This window comes from Pan troglodytes, chromosome 5 (assembly GCF_028858775.2).
Source record: "Pan troglodytes isolate AG18354 chromosome 5, NHGRI_mPanTro3-v2.0_pri, whole genome shotgun sequence".
NCBI lineage: Eukaryota > Metazoa > Chordata > Mammalia > Primates > Hominidae > Pan > Pan troglodytes.
The window spans coordinates 81651179-81669038 of NC_072403.2; the positions used below are offsets into that span (position 1 = coordinate 81651179).

General features: G+C 32.9%; 1 protein-coding gene and 1 pseudogene across 3 annotated transcripts in view; both read right to left on the reverse strand.

Moving 5' to 3' along the window:
- LMBRD1 (LMBR1 domain containing 1) overlaps positions 1-17860 on the reverse strand; it is a 122293-nt gene that overhangs the window by 12791 nt on the left and 91642 nt on the right. For all 3 annotated transcript variants that reach the window (XM_001136147.7, XM_063813155.1, XM_054686004.2), the window contains exons 10-14: positions 13296-13360; positions 12850-12952; positions 12176-12280; positions 10438-10587; positions 8961-9039 (exon numbers count right to left, since the gene is read on the reverse strand). In XM_001136147.7, the coding sequence (XP_001136147.2) occupies positions 8961-9039; positions 10438-10587; positions 12176-12280; positions 12850-12952; positions 13296-13360 (502 nt within the window). The remainder of the gene's footprint in view (positions 1-8960; positions 9040-10437; positions 10588-12175; positions 12281-12849; positions 12953-13295; positions 13361-17860) is intronic.
- Positions 16637-17679, reverse strand: LOC134810317 (nucleophosmin-like; annotated as a pseudogene).

The window sequence follows — 17860 nt, forward strand, 5'->3', positions numbered from 1 at the left end:
CTACCTTCCGTTACCTTCAGTAACTACCTACCTACTCATACTTTTCAACAAACTGGGAAAAAAGTCTTCTCTAAAATCAGCATCTACTTGGTAGATGTATGTCATTGTGTCTCTCATTGTTTCATCCTTAAAAATGTGTAATACTTTTAATTGCAGAGGTAATAAAAGATTTTTTTTTAAAAAAGTGATTATCTACTTCTTTCCTGAGGCACACAGACTTTTAGATTTTGTTTATGCACGAAAGCATTTAAAAATGAGGTAATATATATACTCTTTCACCTACTTTCACGGTGTTTACTTTTCTATGTCAAAACATACAAAGTTAGATCATTACCTTGTATGTATTGCTATTTAAAGTATCTTCATTGGTAGATAAATACCCAGTTGGTTCCTTTTGTTTTGCTATTTCTTATGTAAACTTGGTGGGATTTGGATACTAGTTACTAAAATGAGATAAAATATGAATCTGGTTTCAAGACTTCTATAAGGGTAAACTACTTTAGGAGACAGAAAAGGAATAGGACAACTCTCCCTATCCCATGATTTGGGGTGGGGGTAGATGAGAAAAATAAATGGAGGCGAGAAGGAAAGAAGTTCAATCTAAGAATGGAGATTTCATAGCTTGGTCAGACATGCATGTCCATACAGATAAACTAGCAGACAGTTAAAAAATAAGAAAAGAAAGTTAAGATTCTGAATTCTTGATTTCTTCCCCATATATTATTCAGCATAACTAGCTTATATACTGTCAACTCTCCAAACAACATTAAAAAACCTCACTCATCTAGCAAAGCTAAGTTTAGCAGACTGACTTCAGTGAGGAAGAACAAGAAGAGGAAAGACAGAGAAGGATATTTACAAGGTTTTAGGTTTGGGTGGGCCGGACCACTTTAATCAGCATTTTTCAAGGTGAGAACCTGGTTAGAACTGACAAAATAGTTTCGGATTGGTAAGGATGACGAAATGAAAAGTCCTGAAGCAAGTCTTTTTGGGAAATCAGTCTTGATAAATAAGCTATTTTAGTTGTTTCACCATCATGAGTGAGAATTTCCTAAAGCAAGCATACAACTATGTTTGCTTGTTCTAAGTTTTATTTAGCATAAAGGCATGGAAATATTCCTGCCCCAGAATTGTTTATCAGAGTAATATTATATTGGTGCCAACTCTCCCCATTTTATGGGATTAAAAAGTTTTTAAAATTTATTGATCAGCTTTAAAAATGTTTTAGACTTTATTATGAATTGTTAAAATTAAATCTGGTACTCTGCAATGATATGCTGGAGTAGACAGGTAAATCTGAAAAATAACGAGAGAGAAAGCAGTAAATTTACAATAGTCCCTCAATATCCATGGGGGATTGGTTCCAGGAATCACCCTCCCATTCCCACCCTAAGACACCAAAATCCACGGATACTCAAGCCCCTTATATAGGAGAATAGTATTAGCATACAATGTACTGCGAGGGTTTCATTCATTCATTCATTTTTTTTTTTAAACTAGTTCTTGTCCTCTGCCAATATTTTGAGCTGAACTTATTCCTTTCCTTCAGTTGGCTGGGTCATAATCTGTGTTGATAATTCTAACACAGATTTTTGCAAGTCTATTTATACTCATTCTCTTGGAGAGCTCTCATCCAGTCTCACAACTTTACTTCCCATCTATCCCTGAGTAATCCAGTATAAATTTTTTCTCCGGAACTCCAGATACAACTTAATTGTCACTCAAGATCTCCACTTGATGTTTAATGAACGACTCAAACAAAAATGCTCAAAACTAAACTCTACGTTCTCCCTCAATACACAAATGTAAACAATAGATAGATGGAATAAAGAATACAATTACTTTGCAAAAAGACTCAAGAGGAATTAGCCAACAAGAAATCTCCTGAATGCTGTTCAGTAAGATTCCATATGAAATATTAGATTTACAAACAACTTTTGGTAATAAATTCATGCTTTTAGTTCATGTGGCATTCAGTATGTGGGATTTTTAAAGGTTATTTTTAAATATAAGGTAAAAAATCCCTAATCAATCCATTTATACTTTTTTAGTTATATAATACAATTAAAGGATTAATGCTTGAGGTAATGGATACCACATTTGCCCTGATGTGATTATTATTTATTGCACGCCGTTATCAAAATATCTTGTGTACCCCATAAATATATATACCTAGTATGTATCTACAAAAATTTAAGAAAAATATCCCAAACCAAAACCACATTAAGGGATTCTCCTCAGTTAAAAATTTCTTCACTTAATTCTCTACTTCAGTCCATACAATCCTACTAAAACTGCATTTCCTAACAATTTAAGATTTGCTAGTTGCTAAATTTCTCTTCAAAGCATCAACACTATTGATCTCTAAACATGATACTTTATTGCATGTTATAATGCCATAGTATTCTTTTTATCTCTCTTCTTCCAAACTCTTATGTCTCCTCCAATAACCCAGGTTTAGCCTTTCCACCTTTGTTTTTTCTTCATATTGTCTATGACTTTCATTCCTTTATTGCTTCAAACAACCATTTCCATTATATTTAAAAAGCAGCAACGGCCTCTCTCTCTCTTTTTTTTTTTTTTAACAATTTAAAGGACAGATGATGCAATAATGTTTCATTTTCTCGCACTCAAACAAAACACAAAAATGTTAAATGTTGAAGAAAAAAAAAACTGGAATCCAGACACTTGCATTAAAAGTCCTAAGTCTTATACTACCTGTGCAACTTTTATCTCTTGGTACCCTAGTTTCTCCATCTGCAAAAAAGATTAAACTAGCTAGATGATCTTTCTAAAGTTTTTTCTTCTTTAACATTCTAGTTCATATTTTTAAAACTGTTTACAACTTATGTGGCTCTTTATGGCCTTTATTCCCATATCTATGACTCTCATACAAAAAATGAGGGGATTCTTTAACTTACATAATATCTTAGACAAATGGTTTCAGAAGGATAGGTACTTGAGATTCTGTGAAAATAAGTCAATGTGCTCACTTGTTACCTAATGAAAGAAAGCTTGGGCCGGGCACGTTGGCTCAATCCTGTAATCCCAGCACTTTGAGAGGCTGAGGCAGGCAGATCACGAGGTCAGGAGATGGAGATCATCCTGGCTAACACGGTGAAACCTTGTCTCTACTAAAAATACAAAAAATTAGCCGGGCATGGTGGCGGGTGCCTGTAGTCCCAGCTACTCAGGAGGCTGAGGCAGGAGAATGGCATGAACCCGGGTGGCGAAGGTTGCAGTGAGCCAAGATCGCGCCACTGCACTCCAGCCTGGGCGACAGTGCAAGACTCCGTCTCAAAAAAAAAAAAAAAAAAAAAAGAAAGAAAGCTTGGTAAACAAATTTTATTTATAGAGACCGTACTTCTGTACTTTGAATCATCTCTTGATGATGGCCCTTTTTACTCCAGAACTTAAAGTTCAATTACTTTTTAATGTAAGATATCAATACACATTTTACTTATTCTTTCTTACATTATTATTTACAATAATTCTCATTTTTCCCCTTTGTGCTTCCTATTTATATAATTATAAGCCTGCTTTAGCTTTTAATTTTGTCTGCTCATTTGTTTATAATTCATGTAGTTTGGTACATAGGTTTCCATTTTAGCATTTGGTAAGTTGTCTTAATCATCTGCCCTGGTAACATGGTATCCTCAAGCTAAATCCTAACCCTATTGGTCATGTGATTATTTTTTAAGGTGCGCTCTCTCTCTCTCCACAAAAATCAACTTTGATTTATAGAGATCATTCCATTTCTAGTCACTTTAATGTCCAAATAAGACAACACAAGTTTACAATAACAAAGATAAAATAATTAAGCAGGGCAGCAGAAATAAAAATTTAGGTTAATGAATTTTTATAAATGATCATTTGGAAACATATTATCTTGCTTCACCCCTAACTGCAGTCTCCAAATATTCAATAGTGTTGCCACCATTCATTGCTATGATAACATACCAAATATATTTATGTCCTTATGCCTTGTTAATGCAGGTTTTTTTCTCTGCTTGAAATATCCACATGTTATTTTCTGTTTATTCATTTAGATTTAACTTACTCTTTTGGGTCCACAGAAAGGTTATACTGCCCCCCAGGGCAGAATAAATCACCATCTCCTTTTGCTTTACCACAGCATTTTGATTACAATTTTATTACAGCTTGCCATTTATTTTTTCTCATTATAATTATTTATTTTCCTATCCAAGTCCATTAGGCTACATGCTTTTTGAAGGTAAGTACTGAACATGTGTTTTCTCTGGTACTTTCTCTTTCCCAAAATCAAACCCAGTACTGACAATGTCTTCTATTTTTGTCCATTAAGGTATACTGGTCTTTCATCTTCCTATTTTGACTCAAATATTTATAGTTTCCAAATGTACATGGTCTTTTAAATAATTATTTGTTTTACATATTGTATTTACATTTACACATAAATTGTCTACATGTAAAGGTCCCCTTGGAGTAATAGCATGCAAAATTTAAAACTTGATTCCTAATTTGCTCAGTTGACTCACTTTGAACATAAACTATGCATTACCTGTCAGGATGAATTAAGTAATATTGTCGTTTTAAGAGAACTTCATAAAAATAGTAAGATAGGCATTCTTTTTAGGATTACTGCTAAATTATTCTATTCTTTAATGGATTATTTTAAACACAAAGTACTTAAATTATTTTTAGACAAATGACTCATTTGAAACCTAATCATTTTAAACACAACTAGGATTCCAGCAATATTTTCTATGTTGAATAAATGTCAGATCGCCTCATATATAAACAATATTAATTTTAAAAGTCTAAAATATGTTTAATATTGATAAGACAGCAACATATGGATTTTTAGAAATTGCTGCTTTAATATCTCTCCAGGGAGATTAACTTTTCTCAGAAAGAATCTTAATTATAACACTGAAAATTAAAATTTTTGTTTTTAAATCTATAAATCATTCTCTAAAATTCTGTTACTTGCAATGGATACATTGCAAAGGTGCCATCAAATGCCTTATGAGTTATTTATTACAGTATCATTTAGTCAAATGTTGTCACGAAATATGTTGTAAAGAATAGTGTATACTGCTATACAAGTCCCTCACCATCCCTCATCCTAAGGGTAGGGATGGGGTGGCATCCCTACCCTTATGTGTCTAATCCAATGTCCTAATCTAGTTATCTTTCTCTATCATTATTATTCACTTAAAAAAACTACCCTGCCACCCCAAATTTAGTTATACTATTTCTACCTTCCTCTTCTAAGTATGTACTGGCAAATTTAACATTTAGAGATGTGCTATAGAACAAAACAAAGTTGGGAAAGATAAACCCATAAAACTAAAGGGTATGTTTTTGTATTGCAAAATAACATTTCAAAGAATGAGTCAACTAAAATGTTTAAGAAAAAATATTCAGTAGTTCAAAGGGAATCATTTTTAACTACTATAAATTAGATTAGACTGAAAAAGAAAAATACTGAATGTGATTCATAAAAAAGTTACAGTCAAGTGTATTATTTGATTAAATCTTATTGACCTACAATATAAAAAATTCACTCAGTCCAGTAATATCAGGGCATTTTAAAGGCCCCGTTATCAGTTCAACATAATTTTGAAACTACAATTTTTTTTTGTTTTACAGCTAATGTTTCAATACTACTGTAACAATTTGAACAACAGAATCTGTTTTAGATCTTCAAGGTCATTGACTTCTTAGTTAAAAACAAATTACAAACCAATTAAACACTAATTTTTCAATCTGTTTTCATCCAGCTAAATATGCAACTCAAAGCACTTCAACTATCAACCCTACTACTTGTGATGTATGTATACATTTCAAAGTAAAAAATCTTGAACTAACATCATTAAGTAGAACTGGAAAATTCTGTTCTATTTATTTATACTAACAACATTTTACTATTATTTCTTCAGGCAAAATAAAGTTATCCCCATCAGATGTTTAGCTATCTCATCTCTTGATTTTAATCCTTTCTCTCAGTTTTAGTCTCTTCCCTTATTTCCCTACAAATCCTGGACTCTGTGGTCGCTGCTTATTTTCTAACCTTCAACTTGTCCTTTGCTTTCCATCCTTAAATCCCCAATTCTCCTTCAGTTCTTCAATCCATTCCTTCCCCCAAACAACCTAAGAACTGATGGAGAAAAATTATACAAGTTGTGTAGACTTGTTCAATAAAAATATAAAATTGATAATTTCACCTCTGTCCCTTGACATATTTACCTATCATTAACTTACCTTCAGTTAGATCCTCTCCTAATCCCCTTCATAGGCTATCAAAAGCTTTTGCTACTTTCATCAACTGTCTACCCCACAGCCCGCTTAATTCTCAGTATATGTCCTGAGCTCATCCTTTATAGCCAGTTGAGACAATTATACAGACATGCCACTTCTTGCCTACCCTCAGATGTAACTTGTTACTATCTGAGGCCATATCCTTGCTTCCTTCTTTGCAATGTACAGAAGGAAATATCCCTCATTCTATCTAAAGCATTCTGTCCTGGATATTCTTAACACCCTATCGCGCAGAATTGGATGATATTGGTCTATCATTCATCCTTTCTGACATTTTTCTTCAATCTTTCCTGCTCCACTAGTTCCATCCCATTATCCCTGAAGTCTCTCCTAACTAAAAGAAAAAAAAAGAGTTCTTGACCCTGCACATCTTCTTCATGGAATTAATTTTTATCTCTAACATTAAATTTTTTCTCTTTTTTCAGCCTTCTTCTCCATACCTTCCTTATCAGCTTGCCCTTAAATAATGATTATCCCGGGTTCCAGTGTCCATTCTCTTCTCACTCTCTACCCTCTGAGTTTCTCACATATACAGGAACTCATATGTACCCCTGAGGGATTGGTTCCAGGACTCTGTTGGAAACCAAAATCCACGAATGCTCAAGTCCCTTACATAAAATGATGTACTTATACACATCATCCCACATCTTTTAAATTATCTCTAGATTACTTATAACACCTAATACAATGTAAATGCTATGCAAATAGTTGTTGTATTGCTTTTTGTGTTTTTTTAAAATTGTTTCTTTGTTATCTTTTATTTTATTTTTCCCAAATTATTTCTGACCCAAAGTTAGCTGAATCCATGGATCTGGAATCCATTAATATGGAGGGCTAACTGTATACCCAACTGCTTATGAGACCTCCACCTGAACATTTTTGAGACATCTCAAGTCAACTAATCATTTTTTTTAACAATTTTTCTAATCTTAGTACTTTTTTTTTTTTTTTTCCCCCTGAGACAGAGTCTTGCCCTGTCGCCTGGGTCAGAGTGCAGTGGCACGATCTCGGCTCACTGCAACTTCCACCTCCCAGGTTCAAGTGATTCTCCTGCCTCAGCCTCCCAAGTAGCTGGGATTACAGGGGTGTCCCACCACGCTCAACTAGTTTTTGTATTTTTAGTAGAGACAAAGTTTCGCCATGTTGGCCAGGCTGGTCTCAAACTCCTGACCTAAGGTGATCTGCCTGCCTCGGCCTCCTAGTGTATTTTTTATCTCAGCTGGTAACACCAAAATTAATCAAAGTACTCAGTAACTAGAGTGTCATGCTAGAATCTTCTGGTTCTCTCACCATTGCTCTACAACCAATCAGAAATTCTTTCAATTTACTCCTTAAACTTCTTTATTTCATATCCTCATGACCACTGTTTAGTTCGGGCTTTCAACTCTCTTGGATTATTTTAGATAGCTCTCCCTCCCCTAAGTGATTTCCACACTCTGGTCTCAATTTCTCAAATCCATTATCTATATAACTGCTATAATTAACTTACTAAAAATAAATCAGATCATAACTTCTACTTTCTTACTTGAAACACTTCATTATCTCTTTAGTCACTTTCTAAAACCTTTTATGATCTGACTCATGACTCCGCCTTCCTCCCTCCAACCCCTAAACAAAACCAATGTTTCAAACTCTCTTGAACACACGGCTGTGCAATTTAAGGTAATTGTTTGTACGCTTTATTCTTCTGCCTAGAACAGCCTTCCCTTGATGTGCATACCAGATAACCTTAAAATGTAGCTCTGCTATCTCCTTCCTGAAACGTTTCTTTTTTGACTACTACTCCACAGTGATCCCCACAAGGCAGAGTTAATTGCGTCTTCCTCTGGCCTATCCCTGTACCTTATACTTGTTCCTAATACTCTATTACATTACACAGTTGACCCTGCTATAAAAAACTCAGAATTTGTGTTTTTCATAATGGTATTCATGAATGATTCATGCAGAAATACACTATATTTGACACATTACTTTACCATAAAATAAAAGCATGTTGAAGGCAAGATTAGAAAACACTTTTACAAATTTTGAAAGAATAAATCAGGAATCCTTAATCAGAAATCCTTAATAAGAATACTATAACATTCAAAGAAAAAAAAATCACCTAAACAACTCACATAGAAAAAAAAAAACATACTCTAAAAATACACAGAGGTTAAGAGCACAGAATTTTTGTCAGAGTACACATATAATAATTAACACAATGCCTTGAAAACAACTGTATGTTTTTAAAGTTAACTGCTATTATAACTAACACTATTATTATTAAATTAAATAACCAGACATGGATGAATTAAAAATTGTTCTAGGTCATAAGTACTTTTGGTCTTGGTACTAAGAACAGTAGATTCCACCAAACTCCTTTATGTTTTTAAGGAAAAAAAATCACTTAAGAGTGATTTCTTATTACACTAGTAAATGTGATAAATAAATAAAATAAATAAAAAATTACTTCCTAAGTAATTTTAATGGTTCTTTCTCTAATGCAAATCCTTTCATCAACAAGAAATTCTACTGAAGAGATTTACCAACCTCTACTTGCTAAAAGTTTCCTTCTTACCACGTAGTAAAACAAATGCATCAAATGATTAACACAGCAAAATGCCAGGAAATTCTTTTCCTACAAAGTTGTAAGTTTTAAAACAAGCTGTTTTTACCTTCAGGAGCATCTGCATCACATCTCTTTGGCACAGAAAGGGTTGAATTGCCTTTATGATTATCAGAAGTTATATTAGTCTGAAAGATAAAAATATAGTTAAAATATAAAAACCGCATTAATAAATACATTTGGATTTAAAAAGTAATCACTATGAACTGTATACTCTGTATACTAACTACATCTATCTAACATTCCAAAATGTAAATTTTCTGCAACATTGCTCTTAGGAGAAAAATAATTATGGTAAATTAAACATTAAGGCTTTTTGCAATAATCCTTTAGGTCCTGTGTTGAACAACATGGCTTCTTCCCAGAACAAACAAATTCCATTTTTAATACAAAGTATAGCATCTGAAAGGAATGCTATTTTCAGACTGTGGAACATGCAAAGAATATCTTTTGTCCAAGCAAAAGCATAATCTTCCTTCATTCCTTCACAGGAGGATGTTTAATAAGCATGACCTAGTGAGGTAGGTGAAGGGGATGAGGCAAGAAGAGAATAAAAAGGTGTAAGAAGTGAGAAATATGGTTCAGGTGGTTTTCCAGCATGCTGTTTCCCAAACTTAGGTCATTCATGTACCTCCATCATGATCTGTGCTTTATCTGTTTCACCTACATTATAACTAAATATTTTTCAATGAAATAGCCTTTTAACACTCACCAATATTATGGATGGTACTGATTGAGGGTTGATAGGTTCGTTAGATTTTTCTTTCTAATTGCATGTTAAAGTAAAGAAAGAATGAAGGAAGAACAGGATAAAAAAGAAACGATCTGGGCACACTGATTTAATCATGAAAGACTCCACTAAAGCAATGCTTGATCAGGCCCTGAAACATAAATATGGTTTGAACAGTTAAGAAGTAGAGCAAAAGGTATTTTTAAAAAAGGAAAAAAACTAAACAAAGTTTGAATCAGATATGGTCAGAATATTATGAATCGTCAGAAAATCCAAACTTACTGTTCTATTAAAACTAAAAGCCACAGTTCGCTTTTGAGAGATCAACACCACCAATAAATCAGCATATGAGGATACCCATCATGTTAAAAGAATGTATAGTTATCTACATATAAAATGTTTATAAAGCCTCTTCTAGGGGATTCATAGTGCCAATGAACGGACATGCTGTGCTCACCAAAATGTTCTTTGGGAGCCATATTATTAAAATTCGTTAAAATGTTATTTTAGAGGAAGTATTATGAGTTTTAATAAAGTACTAAGGTAAAGCTCAGTAGCTTAGCACCACAGGACCCATTTAAGAAACTACTGTAATGAAATTCTGTGTGCTGTTTCAAAAAAACAACAGTATGAAACAAATATAAATATGCTAAAAATAGAAACAAAAAACCAGTTTTAGCATTAAATTTAATCTGATGAGCTAATATCTTATGCTAACCATCACAATTAAAATTTGATTTTAAATATCACTATCTTTAAAATATCAAAATAATCAAGTTTTAAATATTTCACTTACCTCTATTAAGTAATTTTGGCTTCCATACATAACATATTGGGGAGCAAGACTATAAATCATGTAGCTAGTGTGAAGGACAATAAGCAGAAGTATCATGCAGAGAAAAAGGAGTGCTTGGGGCCTGGTTCTACCTCTTCTGATTTTATATAACTGGAAAGAAAAGAGTGACAAAATTTCAGCAACATATTTCATTTATAAAGCATTAAATCCTGTTCTTGTGTTATGGGAAATGATTTACACAGTTCAATCAACCATTATTTTTCTTCCAAAGTAAATACTAAAAGTTCTTAATCATCCCAAATAATTTTAAGATTATTCACATGGTCTATTTCCAGAGAAATCTTCTAAACTTATTGTGTAACAGCATCTGTTAGAAGTTCATGGAGCTAACTGTGAACTACCTCTAGTTCTATCTAAAGATTAGAAGTATGAATTTAAACTACAAGTATCAGTAATATACTATGGTTTTATATAATTTTTTATAATACTGCATAAGAATAGACAATGTCATGTGTTTATAAACATCTATTTCTATGAAATACTCGTGACATCCTTATACTTTGCTATAAAAATTAGTTTATGAAAAACTCTGATAATCTTACTAAAGAGCTTTTCACATTTATCTATACTAAAGGGAAATGAAAACACATGGTAACTGAAATATAAGGAACCAGGTAACTTGCTTCATTTCAATAGCATAGCAAATGCTTTTATTTTAGCAACTTAGGTATCACCTCCCTGTTTTATTACTAGATTGTAGTACACTACAATTGTACTATTGTAGTACAGACTCCAGTTCTAGATGGGATGACAATAAGATCATTCATAAATTTACATTTCCCAGGTTCTTTCACAGCTAGTAGCGGCCATGTGATAAAATATTAAACACAAAAAGGAAAGCAGAAGTCTGTTAGGGATTTCTGTAAAAGTCTTGTTTTATTGATATAATTGTATACCCCTTTCTCCTAACTACCTTTGTCTTCACAGAATATGAACAGGATAAGAGGAACTGCAGCAGCCATACTACAATCATGACAGAGATACTCAAAGAATTACAGAGATATTGGATCTGACTTTTTGAGCTACTGAAGCAATACTAGATTCTTTTTTTCCATAGCAAGAAATCTTTCTAGCAAGAAATCTTTCATTAGTTCAAGCCACTATTTAACTGAGTTCTCTTTTACCCACAGCTGGAAGTAGTGTCTACCTGATACAACTTCATTTAAAAATTGTTAATTTATCTCAAAATAAGCATTTGAAGAAAATAACCAATGATATGGTAATCTTTACTAATAGGGAGGGCTATCTTTTGAGCTTCAGTGTATCTATTATATTCAAATGTGTTTCTACTAAGAAATAATATAACTTTTGGACCAGGGTTTCTCAACCATGGAACTATTGACATTTTAGGCTAGGTAAGTCTGCCCTATGCACTACAGGATTTTTAATAGAATCTCTGGCCCCTACCCACTACATGCCACTAGCATTCCCCAATTATAACAACTAAAAATATCTCCAGATATTGCCAAATGTTTCCGGGGGGCAAAATCACCCCCATTTAAGAACCACTGCTCTAGATAAAAAGTACTTTTATATCAACATGAAGTGAAAAGGCTAGTATTTCTCTCACTTGTGGTATAAAGATACAGCTACTATATTCTAAATCTAAGATAATTTGTAATTATGGAGATCACACACAAAATGATGAGAAAAAAATAATACCGTAATATATACTTACTCTAATCCAAAAGAACCATATGCCAATATTTCGAATTCCTGCCATTGAAGTAAAAATAAAGTACATAATAATAATTGTTATAAGAATATAATCAAGAGGGAAAACCTGAAAAAAAAAAAGATGAAATTAAATTTAACATATAAACTATAAGCACTCTAACAGTCATACAAAATAAACTAAAAACTTCATTATCCCCATCCGGCAAACGTTTACAATATCAACCTTGATTTAGATTAGGCTACTGTGCTTAAAAAAAAATCCTCAAAAAACAAACAAGTACCAAACTATTACCAAAACTCTTAATACCATTATCTTAAGAAAAATACTAAAGCAAATTAAACTAAAATTGCATTTATCTATAAAAGACTTGATTAAATATTAATACCAAAAATAATTTGGAGAGGACCACCTCATGTTATATAATATATCCCAAGTCAAATTATGTATAACATAAAAGTCCAGGAATATATCAATATGATATTTAAAGCAACATGCCAATGTGTAAATTACAGGCAAATAAAAAGTAAAACTAGAAAATAATATAAGCATATGTCAAACTATTCATAGGTTTTTAGCATAATAATTTTAGTGCAACAGGATGTCAGAATGTTTGCTAGACTCTAGCATTTTATACTCTAGCAGCTACAGTATAAAATGATTGATATTTTACTTACTGTTTGTAGTAAAGGCAAAAGCATATTCAGTGGATTACTCAGGTTAGCTCCAAAAATTATGAAACCAGAATCTATTCCAGCTGAATGAAGAGCTTTATCTAAACTAAAAAAAATTACAAAGAATTAAATTTATGTTATACTATCAAATTTTCAGCAAATTTAGAAAAAATATAATTTAAGCATGCAAACACACCTGAGTCAAAGAAAACAATGGATAACAAATTAAACCTCACTTAAATATCTCACAGCTATTGTTCAATTGATGGAGAATAAAGAAACACTCTATTATTGGACGTTTTAGCCATTCTTTGAGTTAATGCTATAGAACACTTCAAGTAAAAAAGCTACTTAAGATGAATAGCCTACACTAATGGCATTCAGCAACAAAATGTATATTATCATAGAATTTGTATAAGTGCTTTAGAAAATGTGTCTACTGTACTTACTTTGACAATAAGAGAGAAATTACAAACAGCAATGCAACTAAGATGAAAAATATTCCCCAGACGATCTAAAAGCAAAAATATATTCATTAAAATATAGTTCTAAAAGTTGATATTAAAAGCACAAAATCATTATATTCAATATGAGTTGCTAGAATATGATAATGATCTAACAAAAACAATCTAAGATACATTTTAACTTAGTATACAATTCCAGGCATTTATACCTGAATTTTCATTATGAGACTATTTGATTGAGAACATGTACATAAAAGAGACAAAGCATTTGAAAAGTCTTCACTAATAAGTAAACAAATGAAACTCTTTGTTAGACCAAATACAAAGTTTTTATTCTATTACACTGAAATGAGACTGAAAAGTACATTATGACTAACACACAGACACACACACACACACACACACACACACACACACACACCCCAAAACCATGAAATGCAGGTTATATTACCCTGTTAGTTAAAATAGAAAATTTAGAACATTTTCCCATAGAAGTAATAATATATATAAATGATATATATAGTGGTTAAATTATATTACAATCCATAAAAGCCTATACAAGTGATACTATTCCTGAAACCTGAAACAGAGTACTAACAACACTGAAAAAATTGTCAGGTAAAACAATGTTTCTGTGGAAAAAATGTCCTAAGCACTGTAAGTAGTGGAACATACTTCTCCCAATTGTATGAACTTTATATTAAAGATGGTAGAAAAAGAGGAAGAAAAATATTATAACTGAGTCTCTAATGAAAAGTTTCAGAATATAAAAGAGTTGAAATCTATGTTAGCAAAAACCTAAGCTCTTTTTCCCCGAAATCTTCCCCAAGTTCCAGGGACAACTGGGCTAAAGAGTTGTTAAGACCAGACCCAAAAAGAAGAGTCCCAGTAAGCACAGTTAAGTGTGTTGGGCTCCTCCTTTAACTGGAATTGATATAAATAGATCAATGAATGTTATGAAATCATGAATGGTAGGGAGATTTTTTCATCTTATTTCACATGACTGTTGAAGTAAATTTTAGAATCCTGAGAGAATAAAAGAAGTAACACATGAACCTACCTAGCCTGAAAAGATGATTTTTGGAAGTAATTTTGGACCTGTGCTCTGGGGAAATTCTTCAGTTATGGCAGGGTGCCTTTGGGGCTCACTGGGAAGGAGAGAGTTGACAACGAGAGGGGACCAAGAAGGCTATAGTCATCTCTTGAAAACAGAGTGATATTGCATGTACTATTTTTCATGCTAGGATTCCACAAGAAAATTCATTATTTAAAAAGGGTTTCATTGCAAAAGATTTTGAAGTGACTCCTTTATAGTAACAACTGCTCATTAGTAGAGGGTATAAAGGAGTTATACTTTTTCTCCTACTAGATTCAGGCATCTATATTTGGTACTGTGGTGAACTGAAAAGCAACACAGACTTATACTTAGGATTCTCAAGTGAAAAACATTCCCTCCTAATAGCTGTTAACAAAAAATAGTTTGTAGCAGTATAACTATGAAATGCCAATTAGTAGTAGGAGAACATGATATAGAAACAGCATTTGAAGATTCCCTCCCTTTGGTATCCATTTTGGCAAAAAAAAAAAAAAATTAAAATTAAAAAAAAAAAACCCTCTTAGCTATCTTCCAAATCTGTAGAGATGACTGACCCAGAGTTAGACTGCTTAATCAGTGACTTAAGAGAACACAGAACAAATGTAAAAATACAAATATTTTATAAAGACCAAGAAAACTATACATACTTAAATACTAGAACTTAAATTAGTAGTTACAAAATCATATCAGTGATGACCACATTGGGTTGACCTAAATGCTACATATTATACTCTAGCTATAATGCCAATTTTGAAATAAAAATTAAACTATAGAGGTAACATCAATAAAAATGGAATAAGACATATGCAAAAACAATACAAAGAATTCCACTATACCCTTTACTCATATTCTCCAAATTTTAACATGTTACCTTATCATTCTCTTTTGAACAAGTCTTAATTATTATATATCAATTTCTCTTGAACGAGGTCTTTCATAACCTTGACATTTTGTAGAGTCCAGGGAAGTTAATTTGTAGAATGTCTCTCAATTTGGATTGCCTATTTTCTCATGATTATATTTAGATTATGCTTTTTTCCAGAAATGACAGAGACAGAGAAGTGTTGAGTCCTTCTCAATACATCATATGAAGTGGCACAGTCATGTCTATTTGCCCCATTACTGATGAGCTCAACTTAAATCATGTAGTAAGGTGGTTTCAGTCAGGTTTCTCCATTGCACAATTATTATTTCCCCCTCTGTAATTAATATGTTTTGTGGTGAGATACTTTCAGAATATGCAAAATCTTGTTCTCACCAAACTTTTAACTTCAACTTTAGTATCCACTGATGCCTCTTCCCAGAAACAATACTTTTTTTCTGTGGTATTTGTCAAATGCTGGTTTTCTAATTGCTTCTATATTTATTTGTTGGAATTCTACTGTAGGGAAGAGCTTTCCCTTCCCTATCATTTACTAATGTATTTACTTATGTCAATATAGACTTATAAATTATTTTATTCAATTAGTTATCATCTGTTATTATCATTATTTTGATACCTAAATGGTCCCAGATTTAGGCAATAGGAGCCCCTACAAACTGGTTCCTTTTATTATATGCCCACTATTCTCTAAACACTTCTTACTTTCTGGCATCAGATGTTCCAAGCTTATTAAGTGCTTTCCCAGCCACAGTCCTAGAATCAGACATTTCTCCAAGCAGCCCTGGTTCCTTTTAATGAAGTTAGGTAGTGGTCTGTCTATTAATTAAAACATATGCATATGCAGAAATCATTACTTTATTAGTACTAAATTAGGACTCTATTTTCAATCCATGGGTGGTTGAATCTGCAAATGCAGAATCCGCAGATATAGAGGGACTGTTGTAATTCATCTGTTTTTCTTCTCCCTACCTCACTGCTTTCTGCTTTTATCTTATTTTCTTCTGTGTGATTCCTTTTTTTCTTCTGCTTGCTTTTTTGGGATTGGACATTTGTTTTTTGTTTTTTTTTCCACTTTTACTGGTAAGTGTGTTTCAGGCTATGAATTTCTCTGTTTTTTTTTTAACTTTATTAAAATACTGAGTTTTATTTCACATGTATATTTTTGTCTCCCCACCTTTCCATGTCTGACCACCACTACTACTATGTCCTATCATAACATTCCATACATACTTAAGACCAAGCAAAGGGTGGAGTTCCGTCTTTAAAAACTAAACAGGCATTTTGGACAACACATTATTGGCAATGGAGCCTGGACAACATTTATCAAACATGGTAGGGAAAGTTCCCACTCTGCATTATAAAAAGGACAGCCAGATATCAACTGCTACAGAAATGAAGTAAGACAAAAAAATTTTAACAAATTGTTTAAACTATTTTCTTAAAGAGACTTCCTCAACTGCCAGAGATCTTGAATAGCCTCCCGGTCAGTCATCCGGAAGCAATTCTTCATATAACTGATGAACTTGGCTTCCACTTTGGGAAGAGAACCACCTTTTTCTATACTTGCTTGCATTTTTGCTTTAATGTCTTCTACAGAACTAGGTCCTTTTGGTGTTTTAGGAGATTTTTCCTGTTTTTTGAAGGATTCTTACCCGTTTGATCTTGGTGTTGATGATGGTTTTGAGTCTTTTCCATTCTGATTTGGCTTTTGCGCATTTTTGGCTGGAGTATCTCGTATAGATTTCTTCACTGGTGCTTTTTCTTCAGTTTCCTCATTATCAAAATCATCATTATCATCATCTTCATCATTATCATCATCATCTTCATCAGTAGCAAGTTTTACTTTTTTCTGTGGAACCTTGCTACCACCTCCAGGGGCAGACCACTTTCCAGATATACTTAAGAGTTTCACATCCTCCTCCTCTTCATCTACTGACTGCATCTTCCTCCACTGCTACTAAATGTTGTTCACTAATATGCACTGGCCCTGAACCACACTTCAACCGTAAGACCACTGGTGGTGTTATTTCAAAGCCCCTAAGGAAAATTGTTGGCTGTACAGACATTTTCAAAGTTGCCAGTGTTACTTTAATTGGACTGCCTTCATAACACACTGCCTCTGCTTCAACAATGTGTAATTCATCTTTTCCATCAGCCCCTAAACTGACCGTTCTTAAAGATAACTAGTGCTCATTTTCATCATTATCCACCTTAAAGTGATAATCTTTGTCAGCCTGTAGTTCACAACCAAATAGATAGTTCCGGGGCCTCCAGGGGTTTATGTCCATGTCCATCGAATCTTCCATCAGGTGGCGGCACACACTTAGGTGGGAGAGAAAGCAGATGGAGATAAACAACCACTGCTCAAGAGAACAGCCGCACAGGACAGAATCACATCAGGGACTGATCTCTATTTTAAAGGTATCCCACAGATTCTAATATGTTTCAATTATCATTAACTTTTAGAAATTCTGTAATTTATTTCCCCTTTCTTTTCACTCAAAAGTTGCTGAATATAAGGTTAATTTTCAAGTGAAAAGTATGTTAGTCTATTGATTTTGTTACAATTTC